The 24,249-nt window shown below is 41.5% G+C and overlaps 1 protein-coding gene and 1 non-coding gene across 7 annotated transcripts in view; both read right to left on the bottom strand.

Annotated features, from left to right (window-relative positions):
• RERE (arginine-glutamic acid dipeptide repeats) overlaps window positions 1-24,249 on the bottom strand; it is a 476,263-nt gene that overhangs the window by 150,992 nt on the left and 301,022 nt on the right. For all 6 annotated transcript variants that reach the window (XM_033228494.1, XM_033228492.1, XM_033228495.1 and 3 more), the window contains 2 exons: window positions 9,357-9,405; window positions 394-518 (listed from right to left, as the gene is read on the bottom strand). In XM_033228494.1, the coding sequence (XP_033084385.1) occupies window positions 394-518; window positions 9,357-9,405 (174 nt within the window). The remainder of the gene's footprint in view (window positions 1-393; window positions 519-9,356; window positions 9,406-24,249) is intronic.
• On the bottom strand, window positions 12,535-12,659 carry LOC117094080. The gene has a single exon (XR_004441407.1). It is a non-coding gene; the product is annotated as a small nucleolar RNA SNORA77 (small nucleolar RNA).

The following is a 24,249-nucleotide window of genomic DNA, read 5'->3' as shown; positions in this document are numbered from 1 at the left end:
AAGCCCTGAATGCATTAGCTGTTTGTCCTAATGCTCTCCCTCCCCTCACCCCCACCCCCCTGTAGTGGGGTTTTAAGATGAGGTAAATGACTCAATTACTCAACTGGACTGAGAGGTTTTGATAACTCTATGTATGGCCTATGCTGTTTTCATCTTGAAAAGTCCCAAAATTTGATGTGGGGCAAACACCAAGAAGAAAAACATTACTTCATCATGAAAAAAATTATTCTCTGGTAAGAAGAACCAGGGTCCTGATTACAGACGGTGTAACCAAACTTAAAGTCAGAGAATGCCCAATATGGAAATAAAATCTCAGGGGAAAGGCAAAGTTTACTGCCTGTACAGTTCAGATGGTATAATTCAGAAAGCAGGATGGGGGTAGATTCCTATTACCTTGCTGCCCTCAAGTACATAAGGAGGTCACAGTCGTTAACTCCAGGCATCCAGACCAGTTCCTCATGTTGGGTCACTGTATCACCATCTGGAGAAGGAAATGGTTGCAGATCTGGAAGTTTGGCCTGTAAGACAGGGATGAGTAAGTCACAATCAAGGCATATATTAACTATAAAGAGCTATCTCAATAAACAGTCTTTTTTTTTTTTTTGAGACGGAGTCTCGCTCTGTCGCCCAGGCTGGAGTGCAGTGGCTGGATCTCAGGTCACTGCAAGCTCCGTCTCCCGGGTTTACGCCATTCTCCTGCCTCAACCTCCCGAGTAGCTGGGACTACAGGCGCCCACCACCTCGCCCGGCTAGTTTTTTGTATTTTTTAGAAGAGACGGGGTTTCACAGTGTTAGCCAGGATGGTCTCGATCTCCTGACCTCGTGATCCGCCCGTCTCGGCCTCCCAAAGTGCTGGGATTACAGGCTTGAGCCACCGCGCCCAGCCAATAAACAGTCTTTAGGAACAGATACAATGTTTTACTAAGCCTCTTTCCTTGGATGGCAGAAAAATAACAACAAAACCATGAGTCATTTAAACTGACCTATTTCACATGTCAGGATCATTTCACCACAGATTTCACAATTGACTGTTTAATATCTGCTTAACAGTGTCAGAGTAAACCAGTGCCAGCATGATACCAAGAGTAAAACAGAAGCAGACACATATGCATAAAATAAATAAACAAAAAAACAAACTAATGTCTTTACACGGTAACAGCTATTGATAAAGAAGGGAAACGCACGTACATTTCCAATATAACAAGCTGAGAAAGAAGACATGCAAATAATGATATCTCACCTAAGGATATTTGCTAAAAGATTAAGTGAGCTATCCTATCACAAAAATGTTACTCTTAAGACACTCAAGAGCAATATAAGTATGGTCAATACCAAAAAAAGATGAGTATTAAAGTTAACATTAAAATACATAGTTAAGGCCAGGCCTGGTGGCTCAGGCCTGTAATCCCAGCACTTTGGGAGGCTGAAGTGGGTGGATCACAAGGTCAGGAGTTCAAGACCAGCCTGGCCAAGATGCTGAAACCGTCTCTACTAAAAATACAAAAACTAGCCAAACATGGTGGCAGGTAGGTGCCTGTAATCCAAGCTACTTGGGAGGCTGAGGCAGAGAACTGCTTAAACCCGGGAGGCGGAGGTTGCAGTGAGCTGAGATTGCACCGCTGCACTCCAGACTGGCAGAGAGAGAGAGAGAAATTCCATCTCAAAAATAAAATAAAGTAAAATTAAATGAGGCTGGGCGCGGTGGCTCATGCCTATAATCCCAGCACTTTGGGAGGCTGAGGAGGGTGGATCACCTGAGGTCAGGAGTTCAAAACCAGCCTGGCCAACATGATAAAACCCCATCTCTAATAATAACACAAAAATTAGCCAGGCGTGGTGGAACGCGCCTGTAGTCCCAGCTACTCGGGAGGCTGAGGCAGGAGAATCGCTTGAACCTGGGAGGCAGTGCTTGCAATGAGCCCAGATCGTGCCACTGCACTCCAGCCTAGGCGACAGAGCAAGACTCCCTCTAAAAAAAAAAAAAAAAAATTATGTGTGGGTGGGTATGTGAGTGTAGTTGAATTGACCTGTGGTGACAGGAATCAGGGCAGTGACTTCTTTACAGAAAAAGGAATTGCTTGTGAAGGAACAGGAAGGACCTTTCTGGGATGACAGAAATGTTCTGTGCCTTGATATGAATCATCAGGGCAGACTGAAAAGCATACATAAGATTCAAACAATTCGCTGTACATAGAGTATACCTCAATAAAAGAATTTTAAAAAATATTTGAGCAACAGTGCTCCCCAAAAAGACTCTAAGTCATCAGATTCAAATACCCGTGGCATTTTCTCAACCATACTCTGCTGGGACAGAGCAAGAGCAAGCAGGTGCCATGACCACCATAAACAGCAGAGACCTGTGAAAAGGGAGACATTTGCAAGATACTCATGTTCTCATCCTGTCAAATGATGAACATGGGCACATCAGTCTGATAAAGTTCCATGGTACACAAAGCCTGGGCAAAAAATTTAAGTGAATGCAGCAGGTTGAAGATAAGCCAGCAACAACCAATAGAAATAAAGTAGGAATTACATATTTAATTTTAAATATTCTAGTAGTCACGTTAAACAAAATGGACTTCCAAGTGCTGAACAGCTATGTATGGCAGTGACTCCCCACCTGGATGTGCAGGTGGTTAAGTACTCAAGAGTGAAGTGGACCACGGTGAAATGGAGATAGAACTGCCCCATCCAGGGAATGCTGTCACACAGGAATGGGAACCAGTGTGTGTACATCCTCCATCTTTTTCCAAATTCCAGAAATCTTCACTTTTATGTAAAAGCTTGTGGTTTTAAATGTCGGTTATTCAAGTTTTTGAGGCAACTGCATAGCAAAACATCACATCAATAGGCCATGTGGCTCTCAGACTAGCCATGAGCACCCACACAGCTTTACAGGCTGTCTTCCATGCCTCTACATGTGTATCAAGCTGACTTTCTCCAAGCAAGGATGTTCTTCTTTGGTTAAGTATTGACTTCTATAACATCAAACTGAGTGTCACAATTAGTTCTGCTTAATATATAGTGAAAATAGTAGGATAAAATTAAAACGCAATGGGCCTGGCGTGGTGGCTCACGTCTGTAATCCCAGCACTTTGGGAGGCTGAGGCGGGCGAGTCACCTGAGGTCAGGAGTTCCACACCAGCCTGACCAACACAGTGATACTCCGTCTCTACTAAAAATACAAAAATTAGCCAGGCATGATGGCGCACACCTATAGTGCCAGCTACTTGGGAGGCTGAGGTAGAAGAATCGCTTGAAACCTGGGAGGTGGAGGTTCCAGTGAGCTGAGATTGCACCACTGCACTCCAGTCTGACTGACAGAGCAAGACTCTGTCTCAAAATAATAATAATAATAATAGGCCGGGCGCGGTGGCTCAAGCCTGTAATCCCAGCACTTTGGGAGGCCGAGACGGGCGGATCACGAGGTCAGGAGATCGAGACCATCCTGGCTAATACGGTGAAACCCCGTCTCTACTAAAAAATACAAAAAAAAAACTAGCCGGGCGACGAGGCGGGCGCCTGTAGTCCCAGCTACTCGGGAGGCTGAGACAGGAGAATGGCGTGAACCCAGGAGGCGGAGCTTGCAGTGAGCTGAGAGCCGGCCACTGCACTCCAGCCTGGGCGGCAGAGCAAGACTCCGTCTCAAAAAAAATAAAAAATTAAAAAAAAAATAATAATAATAATAATACTACCCCAACAAATGTTGGAATCAAAAGGTCTTTGACACTAGTACTGAGCTCCGCTTCCCCAGCACCAAGTACAGTACTGGGTACAGCAGTTCTCTAATGTCTGTTAAATTACTCGAAAAGTACTATTACTGTGAGCAGGACCAAGCTCCCCTCCATCCTCGAGAAAAATGGACTAGAAATATAATTATACAGTTTACAGAAAAAGAAACGAAAATGCCTCTTAATCATAAGAACTGATGAGTCAACCTCACTGACAACAGAAATGCAAATTAATGGCACAAATTCAATTTTGCATCTATTATATTGACATAAATCCAAACGTTTGATAATACATAAAGCCATAAAAAAATTAGCACTCATATTAGTTACAAACTGATACAATCTCCACGGAGGGGAATATGGCAACACCCTCAAAATTATATATGCACTTGTCCTCTAAGTCAGCCATCCCCCTTCTGGGGATATAGCCCCAAGATACACTGGCAAAAACATCAAAATCCATATGCACAGGCTATTCACTGCAGCATTACATGTAATGGCAAATGACTGGACAATCAACTCATATGCCTATTAATAGGGATTAGATGAATAAACTGCTACATTCATACATGGAGTTCTATGAAACAGTATTATAGAAGGGAATGAGAAGGAGCTCTATATACTGCTATGAGGAGAACACAAGAATATCTTGTTAAAAGAAAGGTGGCAAAAAGGATGTATATTATGTTATTATTTATCTAAGAAGGAGCAGAGGGAATGAAAACAAGAAGCTTAAATAATAATAATCTCATTAAAACTGTAAACCAAATGGAAAGAAATCCAACAATTGAGCTGCTTCTACTCTACAAACTGTTTCAAGTAACTCTAAGATATATTAATTTGCTTATACAGCCCTGGCAGGATATACAAAACAAAATGCAATACTAAACTGTTTTCAATAAGTATATTGTTTGTAGTGGTGTGATTATTGTTATTGTGGGCTTTTATATGTGTATTATGGAATTGAAGCAAATAAGTAATTTTGTTGGTGTCATTAAAAAACGGGATTTGGGTCACAGGAAAAAGATAAAGATATAGATAAAAGAAGGACAGAATTAGTATAAAGGCCATATAAAAATATGAATTTGAATTGGATATATCAGTATAAATTTATAATGTATTTTATCTTTAAGGAAGTAGGAAAATAAAACACCTATTTCCTATTCTGTCTACAGAAAAGGCCTCGAAATAGCAACCAACCCAGTGAGAATGAATACCCCAGCACCCAGTATACAAATACCACTTCCCACTACAACAAAAGAGGGCTCTTCTGAGACAAGTTTAATTCCAGATCTAGGGAAGACAATGTATAAGGTGAGGCAGTAAAATCATGTCTTACCAGAGAAAAAGGATTAAATGAAAAGGACAAAAACTACTGGGATTAAGTGAAAAGGACAGATACAGCAGGAACGTTAATCAGTTCATTATAGATTTAAAAATAATCTTAAATCCACTGGTAATCACTGAAAGATAAAGGTGAAGTTTCATTTTATTTGTATGATGAATAAATGGATGGTAGAATTAGAATATCACTGTTTTGAAATCCCTAACAAAATAATGGATCTAAGAAACAATCAATGGTGGCCAGGGATGGTGGCTCACGCCTGTAATCCCAGCACTTTGGGAAGCTGAGGCGGGTGTTTCATGAGGTCAGGAGTTCGAGATCAGCCCGGCCAACAAAGTGAAACCCTGTCTCCACTAAAAATACAAAAAATTAGCCGGGCGTGATAACGGGCGCCTGTAATCCCAGCTACTCAGGAGGCTGAGGCAGGAGACTGGCTTGAACCCGGGAGGCAGAGGTTGCAGCGAGACGAGATTGTGCCATTGCACTCCAGCCTGGGCAACAGAGCAAGACTCTATCTCAAAAAAAAAAAAAGAAAGAAAGAAAGAAAGAAATGATCAGTGGCTGCTAATTACAATTAAAAAAGAGACATATGAACCTCCTGGCAGAAGTACATACCACCCAGGAAGCATTTTTCTGGAAGGCAGGGTACCAAATTAGAATGCGGTCGAACCTCCAGATTTAACTACTAATTCTCAAGTCATGCAAAGAACAAGGTAACAAATTTAATGCAATCAGCCAAATCTAGACTACAGAATACCCTACAGGATGAAACATATTCTTTACCACATACATTGGGGGACTGGGGGAAGGACCTATGAATTAAGAGAGATTTAAGAGATGTATCAACCAACTGCAATGAATGGCTCTCATTTAGATTCTAATTTGAACTATGAAAATATAAAGAAACAGAGAAAGATACAGACAGACAATTAGGGAAATCTGGGCATAGCATACACCTGAATATTAAGAAATTGCTAATTATTATATGTTGTGATTTATTTGATTGTGCCCAAATCCCTTATCTTTGGAACATCTACAAGGAAAATGATGTATTGTGAGGCATTTAAAATAACAGAAGGAAGAGCTGTGAGGGTGAATAAATGAAATGGGTTTGACTAGGATTTGATACTTGTGGAAGCTGAGTAATGAAGAGAAGGACTTTATTGTATTATTCTTTCCCTGCTTTTGTATATGTTAGTATAATAAAAAAGGTTAATTTTCCCTAATAAAAAGGTTTTTTTTTGTTTTTGTTTTTGTTTTTTAAGACTGTCTGGTTCTGTCACCAGGCTGGAGTGCAATGGTGTGATCTTGGCTCAGTGCTGCCTCAACCGCCTAGGCTCAAGCAATCCTTCCACCTCAGTCTCCTGAGTGGCTGGGACTACAGACATGCATCACCATGCCCACTTAATTTTTGTATTTTTTGTAGAGATGGGGTTTTGCCATGTTGCCCAGGCTGGTCTCGAATTCCTGAGCTGAAATCATCTGCCCACCTTGGCCTCCCAAAGTGTTGGGATTACAGGCGTGAGCCAAAAGTCAAAAACTTTAAAAAGGTAAATGTTGCCAATTCCTTTTTAAAAATTCTATTATTTTTGGTGCTCCAAAACATTTCTTTTCGAAAATGAAGCACACAGAATACATTTAAAATCTGATGTAAAAAACCAAATATCTGATTTTAAATGGTAGTATACAAAACTCTAATCACAGTAAAATTTGCTCCTTTTCCAAGAATGTAAGCATCTTTTCCTTAGGAACTACATTTTATTTTATGGTAGGAAAAAAAAAAATCTATAAAATAAAAGTCTGGTACAAAGATCTCCAGACACTGGAAACACACAGTGAGAGGGAAAAAATGGGTAGTAAAATACAGTGCAAGAGAAAGTAGGGAATGGGAGATGGAACTGAGTGGCATTAGGTGAGTACCCGGTTCCCAGATTGACAACACAGCCCCAAGGCGGCAGTCAGGCCCACCTAATGGAACACACCAACAGAAGACTCTACTTGCACAAGCAGACATTGTCCTCCTGCAGCTTCTTTCCGTCTGTATTAGTTATAACTCCAGGTCTGGGATGAGAAGTATGTTCTATAAACTATGTGACCCTAATAGTTTTTGTGTTCACTTCACTTCTAACTCCTTCACTTCTTAATTTCTTTCCAAGGCTCACTACTGCCTGTATCCCAGCCTTTCCAAGGCTCACTACTGCCTGTAGACATGACGGCCTTAGCTGTGTACTCCCCAGCATCCATTCCAACTCAAGTGCTAATCATCCTCAACTCCTTCCTCAGGGTTTAGAAACAGACACATGACCCAATCCATGGCAACAATATGTGGATCTACTGGGGACATGCTGGGGAAATTTTCCGTGCTCCTAACGGGAAAAGAAGTCCAATTATTTCTTCCTCTCAATACTTGCTAAATTTCATTCATTGTATGATCCACTGTTATTTTATGTGCATTGAGAAAGGATAAAATGTAGCCAATAAATTATAACCACACCACAGAATATACAATAAAGTCTAACTACAGAGAGCAAATGTGAAGGAAAAAAGTGTATCTTAGAATTAGTCGAACTGAGCTGAGGATGACACCGCCTCCATGGAGGCCACCTGGGTACAAGAGAGTCTCAGAGAAGCACAGCAAAGCCCCAGTCCTGCCTGATCAGGATGCCGTGACATGGGAGACAGAAACAGAGTCAGAGTACTGCCAGTGAAAGCATCCTAACTGACACTGAGATCAAAAGAGAATGAGCTGGGCCCAGTGGCACATGCCTTTAGTCTCAGCTACTCAGAGGCTGAGACAAGTTGGATTGTTTCAGCCCAGGAAGAGGTCAAGGCTGCAGTGAGCCGTGATCATGCCTCTGTGCTCTAGCCTTGGCAACAGAGTGAGATCCTGTCTCTGAAAAAAGTAAAAACAACAACAAAAACCAAAAAGCTGTAGTAAACGCGACGAAATAAGAAAGGGCAACAGTGGTGACACGGCAACTCTCTGACTGAAAAGTGTCCTAACCATCTTGACTCTGCCGAAGGACAAGAGGTTGTTTATTTTTATGGAGATAGTCTCAGTCTGTCGCCCAGGCTGGAGTGTAGTGTCACAATCTTGGCTCACTGCAACCTCTGCCCCCTGGGTTCAAGTGATTTCTCCTGCCTCAGCTTCCTAAGTAGCTGGGATTACAGGCGCACACCACCATGCCCAGCTAATTTTTCTACTCTTAGTAGGGATGGAGTTTCGCCATGTTGGCCAGGCTGGTCTCAAACTCCTGATCTCAGGTGATCCACCTGCCTCAGCCTCCCAAAGTACTGGGATTACAGGCCAGAGCCACTGCACCCAGCCGGGAAAAGAGATTTTAAACATCTTTTATCTTTTTTTTTTTTTTTTGAGACAAAGTCTTGCTCTGTTGCCCAGGCTGGAGTCCAGTGGCCACAATCTCAGCTCACTATAACCTCCGCTTCCCGGGTTCAAGTGATTTTCCTGCCATAGCCTCCCAAGAAGCTGAGATTACAGGCACCTGCCACCACGCCCGGCTAATTTTTGTATTTTTAGTAGAAATGGGATTTGCTATGTTGGCCAGGCTGGTCTCGAACTCCTGACCTCAAGTGATCTGCCTGCCTCAACCTCCCAAAGTGCCGGGATTACAGGCATGAGCCATCACTCCTGGCTTTAAAATGTTTTAAATAAAAATATGTGACCAAGTGTTCATCAATGGATGAATGGATAAACAAACTGTGATACATACATACAATGGGTCATTTAGCCTTAAAAAGGCCGGAAATTCTGACACATGCTATTAACACGGATGAACAGTGAGGACATTATGCTGCATGAAATAAATCAGGCACAAAAAGACAAAATACTGTATGATTCCACTCACATGAGGTATTTTATGAGATAGAATAGTCAAAGACAGAGAGAGGAAGGAGAATGGTGATTGCAAATGCTGCAGAAGGAAAATGGAGTTACTGTTTCTGGGTACAGAGTTTCAGTTTTGCAAGATAGAAAGAGTTCTGGAGATAGATGACGGTGATGGCTACACAACAATATTAACATGCTTAATTACTCAACTGTGCACTTAAAAATGGGAGATGGTAAATTTTACTTCATGTATGTATTTCATCACAATTTTTGAAATGCGGTGATCTGAGGGAAAAAAAACAAAACCTCCGTATTTATATAAAATTCCCTATAGCACTTAACAACATTCTAAGATGCTGCTCAACAGAATAAAGTGCCAGCAGAATAGTAAGAAACAAAAATCTATTAAGGAAGCTATGAAAATGAACCTCACCTGATGACTAGGACCAACACGAATCTCCCCCTGGGTACTGTTCAGCCTCCTGGAACAGAAATAGAGCAGATTAAGTTAGCACAATATAGTTTTGACATAAACATTCACACATTTTTCAAAAAAAGTAATTCTCTTCAAATAAATGAGGAAAAAATGAGGAAGAATTAACGTCCCCACTACTTCTAATGTTCTGTATACATACACCACCCACCACCACACACACACCTCTAAAACCTTTTCCTTCTAAAATCCTAAGAACTGCAGCTTCCTTTCATGAGAACCTTCCTATATCATTGTTCTTTTTTTTGAGACAGAGTCTCGCTCTTGTCGCCAAGGCTGGAGTGCAGAGGCACGATCTTGGTTCATTGACACCTCCGCCTCTTGGGTTCCACTGATTCTCCTGCCTCAGTCTCCTGAGTAGCTGGGATTTCAGGTGCCTACCATCATGCCCGGCTAATTTTTGTAATTTTAGCAGTAAATTCCAGTAAATTTTGTAATTTTAATAATTTGGGGTTTTGTCATGTTTGGCCAGGCTGGTCTCGAACTCCTGACCCTCAAGGAATCCACCTGCCTCAGCTTCCCAAAGTGCAGGGATTACAGGCGCGAGCCACCGCACCCAGACCCTATACCATCATTCTTTCATGCCTCAGAGAGATGGACTTTCCTGTAGTACAATTCCAGTCACACATTTCTTCCTTTCAAAACATTTCAGGGTGCCCTACCATAAGCCTTATCAAATACAAATGAGAAAACTTATCCTAGGACACAGACTGAGCCATCCATCCATCCATCCATCCATCCATCCATCCATCCATCCAACAAATATTTAAGTACCTATTATAAGCCAGGAATTGTCCTACGTGTTGGGGATAAAGAAGCAAACAGGGACAGGCACAGTGGTCCACACCTGTAATCCTAGCACTTTGGGAGGCCAAGGCGGGAGGATCGCTTGAGCCCAGAAGTTTAAAACCAGCCTGGGCAACACAAAGTGACCCCATCTCTATAAGAAAATTTAAAATTAGCTGGGCATGGTGGTGCACATCTGTAGACCCAGTTAGGAGGATCGCTTGAGCTGGGAGGCCAAGGCTGGAGTGCGCCATGTTCGCACCACTGCACTCCAGACCGGGCAACAGAGCATGACCCTGTCTATAAACAAGGCAACAAACAAAACAGTGTCAAAGAAGATGGCCCAAGAGGAGGCACACTCTCTTGTTTTTCTCTCATGGATCTGATAGCCATATCCACTATGTTTGAAATTGTTAAAAATACATTTTGGAAAGCTATTATTTCCTTTAGGGCACCTGGGTTCAGTACTTTCTTCTTTTAATCCAACCATTTTCTCATGAAGAATCTTGTTTGGGCAAAGGTGGTAGTAAATGTGACAAAGGAAGAAAAAAAGAAGACAAGGAAGAAGGAGAGAAAGGGAGGAGGAAGGAAGAGGAGAAAGGGAGGAGGAAGACGAGGAGGAGAAGATGATGATGAAGAAGAAGAGGAAGAAGAAGGAGAAATGTGGTGGTCCAGTCCTCAAGAATCTTACAAGCCTCCAGCTGGCAAGGCAGCATCCGCACCAAAACACCAGAACAGGCTGATGCCCGTATTCATCAACGTAAGACACTTCAGAAGACACAGTACAAAAATGTGAAGGGGAGGTACCAAAATGAGGCAGGCTTCAAGAGGAGACACAGAAGGAGATAACAGGCCTAGCAGCAGGAGAAAAAAAAAAGAGGACTTTCCAAGTAGAAATGAAAGGATGCAGAGGTGGCAGGCTGAAAGGGAGGGGTGGCGATGGGGAAATGCTTGCATGTGGGATGACTTCATCATACAAGTCATCTTCATTTCTTCATTAGGAGAATGGCATGTGGAAAAAAGAAGCTAAAAGATGGTTTGCTCTCATAAGTTTATACAGGAAATGGAAGAAGCTGTTTTAGGAGGTATGTAGAGGAATCAAATCAGCCACGTTATTTTAATCATGAGCACTTCTTTAAGAAAAACAAGCAAGCAGTCAGTGTTACCACTATTTCCCTTCCAACTTGTCCCTTTCTATTTTCTAACTAGCTGTGAGCAAAACAAGCTGCCAAAAGTTCTAAATACTTTCCAAATGCTTTCTTGCCTACAAGCAGGTCTAGCCAGAATGTATCATTTCAGAAACCTCCAGCCACAGCCCATTCAGTAACTTGTGCCTGCAGCTCAACCTTCGGGTTCTTCCAGAAGGTCTGTTACTCTAGAGTTCTCCAGTGGTTGGATATCATTTCCATACCATGGCTGCACTGTTAAGTCCTTGATAATTCCAGAAAAAACATTCCTGTTCCATTTTTATTTTATTTTGGAGATGAGGTCTTGCTATGTTGCCCAGTCTGTTCTCAAAACCCTGGGCTCAAAGGGATCCCCACCTCAGCCTCCCAAAGTGCTGGAATCATAGACATGAGCCACCGCACTCACCCCCCAACCCCATTTTTATTTTAATAAGCTAATTTATTGTCATATTTAGCTAAAAAAAAAAAAACCCAATGTGCCATGATAACGAAACAAGGTCCCCAATACCCTGCTGACTAGAACTACTTATACGTCATGTATTTCCATAAAAATAGGATGCAGATAATTATTATTAAACTAACAGAAATGAGACAAAAAATGTATTGGACCATCTTAAGAGACTTGAAAATTGTTTCTTTTAAGTTTATATCAGGGAAGAGTACTAATAAGTAGGCTATAACATGAAAACAAAGATAAAATAAGGAACCTTCTTAAAAGCTTATTTTAAAATCCCTCTTTGCAACAAAAGTATTTTTAAATTGTATGTAACTTTTAAATATCAGGATTCTGTAGCAAGGAATACAACAAAGTTCTTTTTCAGCAGGTAGGATCTGAGGTGCAGACAATGGCATTAACCTACTATATGCAAGAGTTACAAACTATAGAATAAATAGCAAAAGTACTTTTTAGGTCCAAGACATAAAGAGGTAGATAGTAACACATCCCGTTAGAGAAAGCTTGATGCATCTGACAGAAAAACTGTCAGAATATGAACTGAAGATGAAAGACAAGAAGTACACATGGTGGGGAAGTGCCAGCATCCAGCTATATCTGGATCCACTGAGCAATCAGAATCCTCCTTACTGAACTAAGTATCCCTCCCCTGCTGCCACACTGCTCTCCTCTTTTTTTTCTTTTTTTTTTATCCTGTATCCCCAGACAGTTGCATCACCCTTGATAGGTTAGACAGCCACAACACCCCCGTATGTTTCCCTGGCACATGGAAAAAGCACGCCCATGAGGCTTCAGCCAGGTGCAAAGTGAGTCTGTGAACTGCCCCCTTCTTGAATGCACCTTTTGTGGTTCATACCTCACTCATTAATAATATTTAAACATAGTATCAACAGCTTGTAGGAAACACTCTTAACCGTCAATTGCAATCTTGATGCAACGACTACATTTTGCGTAACACATTTCTCAAACTTTTACACTCTTTTACACTCTTTTTCTGTACCCTTTTACACTCTTAATAATTACTGGAGTGTATCTTGGAGTGAATCTGTCTCTTGTTTCAACAATGTTTGGACAGCACACATCCTGGGACTCCATCTGTTCCAGCCTTCAGCTGCCCTCCAAGCTCCTCTCCATTTGCAACATCCAGGACCCTCCTTCTCAGCCATCTCCTGCTTCTGGGACCAGCCACCACTGTTTTTGTGGTTAGCGCCTCACTGCTGACCAACCGCAAGCTCTTGGATTCATCAGAATTATCCCATCAAGGTAGCAGCCGCCATCAACCACCTGGTCAATTTGCATCTATGGGCTTCTTACACCCATCTCTCTCTGGGCTTCTATTTGAAACATAATGATGTGGCTCTGGGAGGCAAAGGTGACTTCTTCCATGAATTGGCCTACCGAGAAGCTTCAGGGTACAGAGTGTCTCTTGAAGATGTGTGTGTGGCATTGGCTCCCATTTCCAGGATGTGGCGAAGCCATCTCAAAATGAGTGGGGGTAAAAACCTTGGGTGCCAGGGAAGTCACCATGGCCCTGGGGAAGAACGTGAACCAGACCCTCAATCTTTAGGTCCTGGGTTCTGCCTGCACAGACCCCCATCTCCGTGACTTCTGGAGAGCCACTTCCTAGATGAGGAGGTGAAACTCAACAAGAAGACAGGTGACTACCAGATCAACCTCCCCAGGCTGGGCTGGGTAAGTGTTTCTTCCAAAAGACTCACCCTCAACCGCCACTAGGAGCCTACAGAGCCCAGCAACCTTTTAGGAGCCTCTCTAAAAGTTCAGGGCTTCTGTCTAAGCGGCACCTCCAGCCACTACCCTGGATCCCTTTCCCAAGCCTTGGACAAAATGGAAATAAAGCTTATCGCAAAAAATAAAAATAAAAATTACTGAACATCCCAAGAAATCCAAATTTTTGAAAACTTTCAAAATATTTATTGATTTAAAAATAGTAATAAGCCCATTACATAACAATATGCATATTCTTATAAAAAGTAATTGCATTTAAGCAAAAATCTTTAGTGAAAACTGAGGCATTCTTTTATGTTTTTGCAAACCTCATTAATATTTGACTTAATACAAAAGACAGTTTCTCCTATCTACTTTTCAATTCAATCTGCTGCAATATATTGTTGTGGTTAAACTACATGAAGATAATCCAGCCTAACACAGCCACGTAATTAGAAAAGGAAAGAACAGCCTTTTTGATACTACACCAAAATCTCAACAAGTTTCCAGCACTTTGGGAGGCCGAGGTGGGAGGATCACTTGAGGTCAGGAGTTCGAGACCAGCCTGGGCAACATGGTGAAACCCTGTCTCGACTAAAACTACAAAAAATTGGCCGGGCGTGGTGGCACATGCTTGTAATCCCAGCTACTCAGGAGCCTGAGGCAGGAGAACTGCTTGAACCTGGGAGGCAGAGGTTGCAGTGAGCCGAGATTGTGCCATTGTACTCCAGCCTGGGCAATAAGAGTGAAACTCTGTCTCAAAAACAAAACAAAACAAAACAAAACCAAAAACAAAAACTCAACAAGTAATCATTTCTTAAAGATGTATACACAAGGTGAACCTAAAAGCCCATCAGTAGACTTTGGACTGCGCTACTCCGAAATCCGTTGGTCTGTCTTGCCTTTGAATGAACGGATCTTCTACTCAGGTGTGATTTTGTAATGTCATGCATTGGTTTTATGGAGAAAGTCAGTTTACTCAGTTCTGCAGATCTTTCAAATATCAACCAGTTCTTTATACAGTATTTTTAAAAAACATATTAATATCACCTATCTCATAAGAAATGCCTTTCAGTGTAGAGAAGCTGTCAGGCTCAGAGTGGTGAGTACAAGTTTTTCAAAATTCTAATTTTTACTGGAAAGTTCATATCTTAGCCTTGTCAAGTAATATCAGTGTTTGCCTTGAAATAAGAAGCTCACTTAATTCATCTTCAAGAAAGTTTCTGCCAAATGTCCACGTCTGAATGGCCACAGTTTGTCTGTCAGTTTTTCTTTCAAAGAGTAACTGATATTCCATGAAAAAAGTGGCTAGCTTCGCTTCTAACTCAAATGTCTCGACAGAACCAAGGCTACTCCTCAAGACAATCACTGGAAGCCAAGTCTTGGGATTAAAAAATAATAATAGGCTGGGCAAGGTGGCTCATGCCTGTGATCACAGCACTTTTGGGAGGCCGAGGCAGGTGGATCACCTGAGGTCAGGAGTTCGAAACCAGCCTAGTCAACATGGTGAAACCCCGTCCCTACTAAAAATACAAAATTAGCCAGACAGGGTGGTGTGTGCCTGTAATCCTAGCTACTTGGGAGGCTGAGGCAGGATAATTGCTTGAACCCGGGAGGCAGAGGTTACCATGAGCCGAGGTCACGCTATTGCACTTCAGCCTGGGTAAAAAAAGAATGAAACTCTGCCAAAAAAAAAAAAGAAAAAGAAAGAAAAGAAAATGATGATGATGATGATGATGATGATGATGATGATAATAATAATGAGGTCCACAAGCCATGCTCTGAGAAGCACTGATTATGGCACATTCTGAACTTCAGAAAGTCCTGGAGGCTAAAATTAATCTAGAAGATGCCAGCTTTCTTCCTTGATTAATAACAACAGTAGCTAACATTTCAGCACTTACTATCTGTCCTAGGTGCTCTACAGTATCATCTCATTTCTAGGTATTAAGGCATTTAATTAATGTTTTGATATTAACAGACATATTAGTATTGCTATTCACAGAAATTCAGGTCTCTTTCTATCCTGTGTTCAAAACAACATAGCACTACACATGGTGGTGCACACCTGTAATCCTAGCACTTTGGGATGTTGAGGCAAGAAGACAGCTTGAGTTCAGGAGTTTGAGACCAGCCTGGGCAATAGGTTCTAAAAAAATGTTTTTTTAATTAGCTGGTCATGGTGGCATGCACCTATAATCCCACCTACTCAGGAGGCTGAGGCAGGAGGATCACTCGAGCTCTGGAGTTTGAGGCTGCAGTAAGCTATGATCACGCCACTGTACTCTAGCCTGGGCAATAGAGCCAGACTCTGTCTTTAAAAAAACAAACAGGCCAGGCATGGTGGCTCACCTGAGGTGGGCGGATCACCTGAGGTCAGGAGTTCAAGACCAGCCTGGACAACATGGTGAAACCCCGCTCTACTAAAAATACAAAAATTAGCCAGGCGTGGTGGCAGGCGCCTGTAGTCCCAGCTACTCGGGAGGCGGAGGCAGGAGGATTGCTTGAGTCTGGGAGGCAGAGGTTGCAGTAAGCCAAGATCATGCCACTACATTCCAGCCTGGGTGACAGAGCAAGACTGTCTCAAAAAACAAACAACAACAACAAAAACACATAGCTACTGAAGAGGTTTCTGCTTGGATGTACAATGCTGCTGAATTAACAAAAACAAAGTAAGTCTAGCAAAAGCCAGGGTGGTCATCAACTTCGGAAGAAAAATCCAGACCAAAGGCAGTGTGAATCCTAGCCACGTCAGATAAAGAATACTACCATATGAATTAAAAAACCAAAGATGCAAGTCATGTCCAGGATAATGCTACACACACACACATCTATCTTTATCGTCATCTTAAAAGTTTTCATGTACATTATCTTAAATTTAGGTGTAGGCCGGGGTGCGGTGGCTCGTGTCTGTAATCCCAGCACTTTGGGAGGCAGAGGTGGGTAGGTCACCTGAGGTCAGGAGTTCGAGACCAGCCTGTACAATATGGAGAAGCCCTGTTCCTACTAAAAATACAAAATTAGCCGAGCATGGCAGTGGGTGCAGTAGTGGGTGCCTATAATCCCGGCTACTCAAGAAGCTGAGGCAGAAGAATTGCTTAAACCCGGGAGACAGAGGTTGCAGTGAGCCGAGATCCCACCAGTGTACTCCAGCCTGGGGGACAGAGAGAGACTATCTCAGAGAAAAAAAAAAAAAAATCTAGGTGTATTATAGTTACATAACAAGCACAAGCAAAGTAACAATACTAGCTATCAATGACGAAGTGCTTTCTATGCTGGGCATATATTATTTCATTATTCCATGACAACTCTATGAGGAAGTATCTCCACAGGTAATAACAACAATACTAATTTTAACACTAATAAAGCAACTAATATATCCACTGAATGTTTACTATGTACCAGGTATTGCAAGCAAAGCAATTTCCATTTATTTTCTTATCTAATCTTACAGGCGACCCTGAAAGATAGGTGCTATTGTAGTAAGTGTACAGGTCAGGCCACTGAAGCCAAGAGACGTTATGCAGTTGCCCAAGATTAAACAGCAAGTAAGTGGAGAAATCAGGATTCAAACTCAAGGTCAGCTGACTCCCAAGTCAGAGCTCTCAATCACGCTCCCATATGGCAGAATAAGTTACTGAACCAAAATCATACAATTAATCACAAACAGAATGATGAGAATCCATACCCCTTTCCCTATTTTGGTTCTATGTTCATTTCAAACACCCAAGCAAGACAAAATGATCAAAAGAAATTTTTTAAGTTTGAAAGTCATGATGAAAGAGGAAAACCTATCAAAATTAAAGGCCAATTTATATAATACTCTTGAAATGACAAAATTACACAAATGGAGACAGATTTGTGATTGCCAGGTGTTAAGAGATGGTGGGGGGAGAGAGAGGGAGGCTGAGGGTGTGACCATAAAGGGAGAGCTTTGTAGTGATGAATAGCTCTCTCTCTTCATTGTTGTGGTGGTTACACAAAGCCATACATGTGATAAAATGGCACAGAACTACACGCACATAATCTACTAATGCCAGTTTCCTGGTTTTGGTATCGTATTACAGTTACAAAAGATGAAACCACTCTGGTATCTTTGCAACTTTCTGTGAATCCAAAAAATCTAAAGTTTTAAAAAAGTCAAATGAAGAGGGGAATATACTACAGGCAGGTGGCAAATCAGAAAAAACACCAGACACGAGAAAAGCTGATTAAAGGACAAACAGATCAACCCCAAATTACACTGTACACAGCTGAACCAGTAACTGAAGTAAGAGGGCCACAGCTTATCAGCAATGAGATTCAAGAAATTAACTCCAAGTGACATATTCCTTTTTTCCTTATGTTTACTAAGGATTTCTGCTGTGGATTCATCGTCTTAGAGACACCTTTATACTGTGAATCACATTACGAAAACCAAATTAAGAACTGTCACTATCATCCCCAACAAAAGAAGGAATTTCTCTGTGTAGCTAATGTAAATAATATATGTTTTTCAAAACAACTTAAGTTCAGCCTGCATTATTCTACAAATCTTTGTTTTGGAATATGAAAAAAAAAAAATAGTTCCAGAAGCCAAATTACAACAATAATGGTAAGTTGTTGTTTTTATTCCTGAAGTATTAAAAGAAAATAATTGTATATGAAATCTGATACCAAAAAAAACCCAGTGTAACAAAGCAGTATCCATAGCAACTACAACTTAATATTTCAGTCCTCTTCAGCTGCAGTGGATTAAATAAAATGACAAGATGTTCCCTTCGAAAAGTAACCTGTTACCATGGAAACATTTTAGTCTAAGAAGTAAACATGGAATGGACAGAAAGGAGCAGGGAGCCTGCAAACGAATATCAAAAACGGAGAAGCATCTTTGCAGAGGAGATGCAGGTGGTGATGGCAGGCAAAGGGAGGGTCTGTGAGAAGAGCATGCCTGCTAGATGCAGGATCCCGGCCCGACCCACAGGGCTTGGCCCAGAACATGATGTGGCCACTCCTTCACCCTGAAGAAAGGGGAAGGGGCAGGAAGGCAATGTTCTGTGAACATTCACCAAAGATACCCAAAGACCTCTATATGATCATGGTGACTGCTTAAGATAGGCACTGGATTCTACAAGGGAAGATGAGGGAGGAGGATACAGATATGGGAAGAAGACATGAACAGAAGGCACCACCGTGAAGCAACTAAGGGCAAGAGCTGACCCCTCATTCAGCCCCTCCCCAAGCCTTGGGTCGTAATAGCCGTGTAGCCTGGGGCCCATTCCCAAGGTGCTGGGACAGAAAAGGCTCAGGTCAGACCCTTGTTCTGTGGCTAGCGTCATGTACGAATGAGAACACTGAGAAATCTCTCTTCCTGTCCTTCAAATGGTAAACATCACATAGCAGACATTCTTATCTTTTTCCACAGGGTATTAAGTTGAGCAGGAAGACTGACATGGCATCAACAGAATGAAGATCTTAGAAACTCTACTTAGTAGCACACTTAGAAAATGACCACAGAAGAAGTCTGTGAGTCCAGAACAGAATACACCACATTTTAAGAAAACCAAAAGGCAATTTATCAGAATCATCTTTTTAGATGGATTGTGAGATAGGAGTGAAAGCGAGGATTAACAAGGAAGACTAGTGCTACATGCTGGGTTTCTCAATTTTCTCCAGCATGAACACATACTTCAAAACTGCCCTGAACAAGTCTGAAATTTCTTTAAAATCTGACATAGTATCTTAAAAAGTCATGTGAATGTTGTATTCTATCCCATCATATATTCTCATTCATTTTTAGAGAAAAATTTCCATAAATCTGAATAAAATCATTGTGCTGGCTGACTCTTGGCATACTTCCTGTGGGTTAGCCCAGCTCCTTAAGAAACAACAACAACAACAACAAAATAAATAAATAAATAAATAAATATTAAAAGAAAAATCACTGTGCTCTGTATGTACATCCCATTAGGATCTCCCACGACACTGGCACCTCACTCCTGAGAGAGAGGAGCTGTCACAACCACACCTGAGTCTAGATGTTCAAAAGCAGGGAAAGAGCATGGACTTCAGAATTAAATGAACCTGAATTAAACTTTTAGTATCAGGCTGGGCATGGTGGCTCATGTGTGTAATCCCAGCACTTTGGGTGGCCAAGGTGGGTGGGTCCCTTGAGTCCAGGAGTTCAAGACCAGCCTGGGCAGCACAGCAAGACCTAGTCTCTGCAAACAAACAAACAAACAACCCAACCAACCAACCAAACAACAACAACAAAAATTAAAAATCAGCCAGGCAGGCATGGTAAAATGTACCTACAGTCCCAGCTACTTGGGAGGCTGACGCAAGAGGATCACTTGAACCCAGGAGTTGGAGGTTGCAGTGAGCTATGATCACGCCACTGCACTCGAGCCTGGTCAACAGAGCAAGAACCTGTTGCTAATAAAATTTTAAAAATAAAAAGATAAGTTTCAGCACCCAGGTTTTGTTTGCTCTAAGTGTGATTTTGAGGACACAAATCTGATTCCTTAGTTTCCTCATCTATAATATGAAGTTGATAATGCTACTATGCAAGGTTGTTATAAAAATAAAAGATGATTTATGGAAAGTACTATACACAGTACCTGTTGCTTAGGGCTCATTATTATTATTAAACTCTATATACTGGCAGTAAGTGAGAATGGGAGCTAATCCTGCTATTATGAGTTCCCGCAGTACCACTTACCTCTCCTTCCACCCGTATCAGTCAGGATTTTATATTTATTTTGTGTAGTTATTTATTTGAATGGTTGTCTCGTCCTCTAGACTGGAAGTACATGCGGGTAAGAACTAAGTGTGGTTTTGGTCACCATAATGCAGAGCTCACTCGTTATTAGATATATTTTTAATAAATAAATGACTCCAATATTCTAAATCAACTACTGCTTAGCCACAGACAGCAAGTAAGGGCTCTGCTGCAAAACTTAGTGAAGTCACTGTGACAGAAGGCCAGCCCTCCAAGCAAAATTAACTTAAAAGTAGGTTTGATTAAACTGCCTAAAAGGAACAAAATTCATCATTTAATCAAAAATAAAACTAAAAACAAATACAAATGAAAAAACAAAGATTTAGTCAACTTAAAGTTACCACTTCCATATTCACACACAAATAAATACAAAGGTCAACACAAGAACTTGTCCAAAATCCAAAATCACAAAGTTCTAAATTTTCTCTGATGGAAAGTTTGAGAGGCCATTGATCCAATCTTCTAGCTTAACAGAAGAAACGAAAGCCAGAGGAAAGAAAAGTGCTCTTTTAAGGGGTCACACTGAGTTCATTACTGAAGAAGACTCCAGGCCACACAGGCAGCTCTCCACAGGGTCCTCCTAAATATAATTCAGGGTCCAGAACTAGAAATTTGACATTGCCTGAAGAATAATAAGAATGTCCATGCTGGTAAGACGCACACACAATAATGTATGAGTAATGTCAGGAAAAAAACTGGTCAAAAAATTTAACGGGTGAGAAAGATCTAGCTTCAAAGTGCTACAGTGACTTTGCTCTGCTGTCTAAATTTCTTATCTGCCTTCTCTCTCTCCTCCATCATGTGGTAACCTACCGTATATCTGGCAATGTCATAAAACAACATTCCACCACAGACTCCTCGGGAACTTGACTGTAATGGCTTGCGGCAAAGTTTAGGAACCACGGCCTAACAAAGCCGCCTGCACATACACGGAGCTTCAACCAACAAACTTTAAAAAACAAAAACAAAACAAAACAAAAAACCCCACTATGACCGAAACCCATTTACAAAGCAGCAAGCTGCTCTCCTGACCCAAGATGGTGCTAGCTTTCTGCATATTGAAATCAAACTGTATAACAAAGCTGAATGAAGCACCCCCAGAAAAAAAAAGGGGGGGATTCTGGACCAAGCAAGCATGTCTACAACACGTCTAAAGGTTTCTTTGCCCCTTCTGGGGAATGTTATAAAAAAACATGACAATTGCCTTATTCCTTCTCGCTGCAGTGGTATGAATATAGGAAGAAGAGAACACAAACAGGCAGTAACTAACACACACACGCACCTAGTGTGTGTAAGTGAGAAAGCGGCAGGAAATGTTTAATGCTGAACACACCCAATATTATAGATTATGGAAGCAGAGTTTCTTTTTTTTTTTGAGACGGAGTCTCGCTCTGTCGCCCAGGCTGGAGTGCAGTGGCCGGATCTCAGCTCACTGCAAGCTCTGCCTCCCGGGTTTACGCCATTCTCCTGCCTCAGCCTCCCGAGTAGCTGGGACTACAGGCGCCCGCCACCTCGCCCGGCTAGTTTTTTGTATTTTTTAGTAGAGACGGGGTTTCACCGTGCTAGCCAGGATGGTCTCGATCTCCTGACCTCGTGATCCGCCCACCTCGGCCTCCCAAAGTGCTGGGATTACAGGCTTGAGCCACCGCGCCCCGCCACACGGAAGTAGAGTTTCTTAAAAAAAAAAAAAAAAAAACTCCAAGATGTATAAAGAAAAACATAAACACCCAAAGAGAGTAAGAAGAAAGCGGATCAGTAAACAGTTATTAAACATACTGGTTAATAATTTAATTACTGTAATTCCTAAAACAATCCCTAGCATTCTCTTAGTTGAACAGGCTATTGAAAATAAAAATAAAAAGATGTTTGCCAGGCACAGTGGCTCATGCCTATAATCCTACCACTTTGGGAGGCCAAGACAGGAAGATAGTTTGAGGCCAGGAGTTCGAGACCAACCCAGGCAACAAAGTGAGACCTGTGTGCCTATATTTTTTTAATTAAAATTTTAAAAATATATAAGTTGTTGAGATAATCATATCTACATGACCTTGAGGCTGTATATTTGACCTTTGAGTTAATAACAATAATGTACTAAGCAACTATATGCCAAGCACTTTCACATTGTTTTCATCTAATCTTTACAAAAACTATAAGAAATATTTATTTCCAGATTACCCATGAGAAAAATGAGGTTCAGAGGAGGGAAGGAACCTGTCCCACGTCACCACTTGCCCAATGTCACTTATTAGGTGGAATCTAAACCATACTACCTGGCTCCAAATCTAGCCTTTCCTCTTACCATAGATGATGTATTCATTTATTCAACATATTCACACAAAAGACCCATTTGCCAGGTACTCTACTAGAAATGGAGACTGTAAGAATAGACTTGGCCCCCGCCCCAGAAGTTTAATGTCCAATAGGGAAAATAATCAAATAATCACAAATAAATGTGTAGCTCAAAGAAGTTTGATAGAAATAATCTATAATTTTCCCAGTTGAATTAAGATGAAGTGTTTTACCTTAGACTCAAAGTTTCAGAGTATACAATATGAGATTAGTTATCTTTCAGAATTGTTTTAGCACATTCAAGCATGAGTCTCATTAGACCAAAAGGAAAAATAAATCAGACTCATGCTTTATCACCCACAGTGGTAGGATTACAGGCATCCCCACATCAGAAACTGCTCAGAAGAGATGATAACCAATTATCTGAGCTTATTTAGGAAAAGATTTGTGAATGTACACATCATCTAAAATATTCCTTTAGCTATTATGTTCTACCTTCTCTCTCATCCTGTCAAATGTTTATCTTACAGCCTTAGAATAAATGGTTTTCTGGTGGAAGACAACTCGGTTCAGTAACAAAAAGTACCTGGCAAATGGGTCTTTGGTATGAGTATGTTGAGTAAATGAATACACAAAGTAAAATGGAAAAGAAAACAAATTCAGAAGGAAAAGAATCAGGAAACAAGAATAACTAGAGAATCACAGATATCTGGTCTTAGGTATATTAGAGTCTTCTAATTCATAAATTAACACACTAGCCAAGAGTCAAGGAAGAAGTGAAAAGCAGATTAAGAATGAAGTGTCAGCCGGGCAGGGCAGCTCACACCTGTAATCCCAGCACTTTGGGAGGCCGAGGCGGGCGGATCAACTGAGGTCAGGAGTTTGAGACCAGCCTGGCCAACATGGTGAAACCCCATCTCCACTAACACTACAAAAATTAGCCAGGCATGGTGGCAGATGCCTGTATTCCTAGCTACTCGGGAAGCTGAGGCAGGTGAATCACTTGAACCCAGGAGGCGGAGGTTGCAGTGAGCCTAGATCGTACCGTTGTACTCCAGCCTGCGTGACAAGAGCGAGACTCCGTCTCAAAAACTAAACAAATACATACATAAATACATAAGTAAATAAATAAATAAATAGAATGAAGTGTCAGGCCAGGCACGGTGTTTCACGCCTGTAATCCCGGCACTTTGGGAGGGCAAGGCAGCATGGATTGCTTGAGGCCAGAAATTTAAGACCAACCTGGGCAACAAGGTGAAACCCCTTCTCTACAGAAAATATAAAAAATTAGCCAGGTGTGGTGGCGCCCACCTGTATTCTCAGCTATGTGGGAGGTTGAGGGAGGAGAATCACCTTAGCCCAGGGAGGTCGAGGCTGCAGTGAGCTGAGATCACACCACTGCACTCCAGCCTGGGTGACAGAGTGAGAAACTATCTCAAAATGAAAAAGGAAAAAAAAAGTGGCATGTCAATTAAACACAATCAAGTTCATTCTAGCTTTCAACCAAAGACAGACTGCAAAACTCGTGTTGACAGAGGCACACTTTAAATGGGAGGCTCCCTCAGATTCGAATTCAAGATTCTATTACAATGATAAGAACAACTAATAAGATAATAACTTTACGAACTTTCC

Source organism: Trachypithecus francoisi, unplaced genomic scaffold (assembly GCF_009764315.1).
Source record: "Trachypithecus francoisi isolate TF-2019V2 unplaced genomic scaffold, Tfra_2.0 Lachesis_group12, whole genome shotgun sequence".
NCBI classification, from domain to species: Eukaryota; Metazoa; Chordata; class Mammalia; order Primates; family Cercopithecidae; genus Trachypithecus; species Trachypithecus francoisi.
This window is presented reverse-complemented; position numbering and strand designations above follow the sequence as displayed.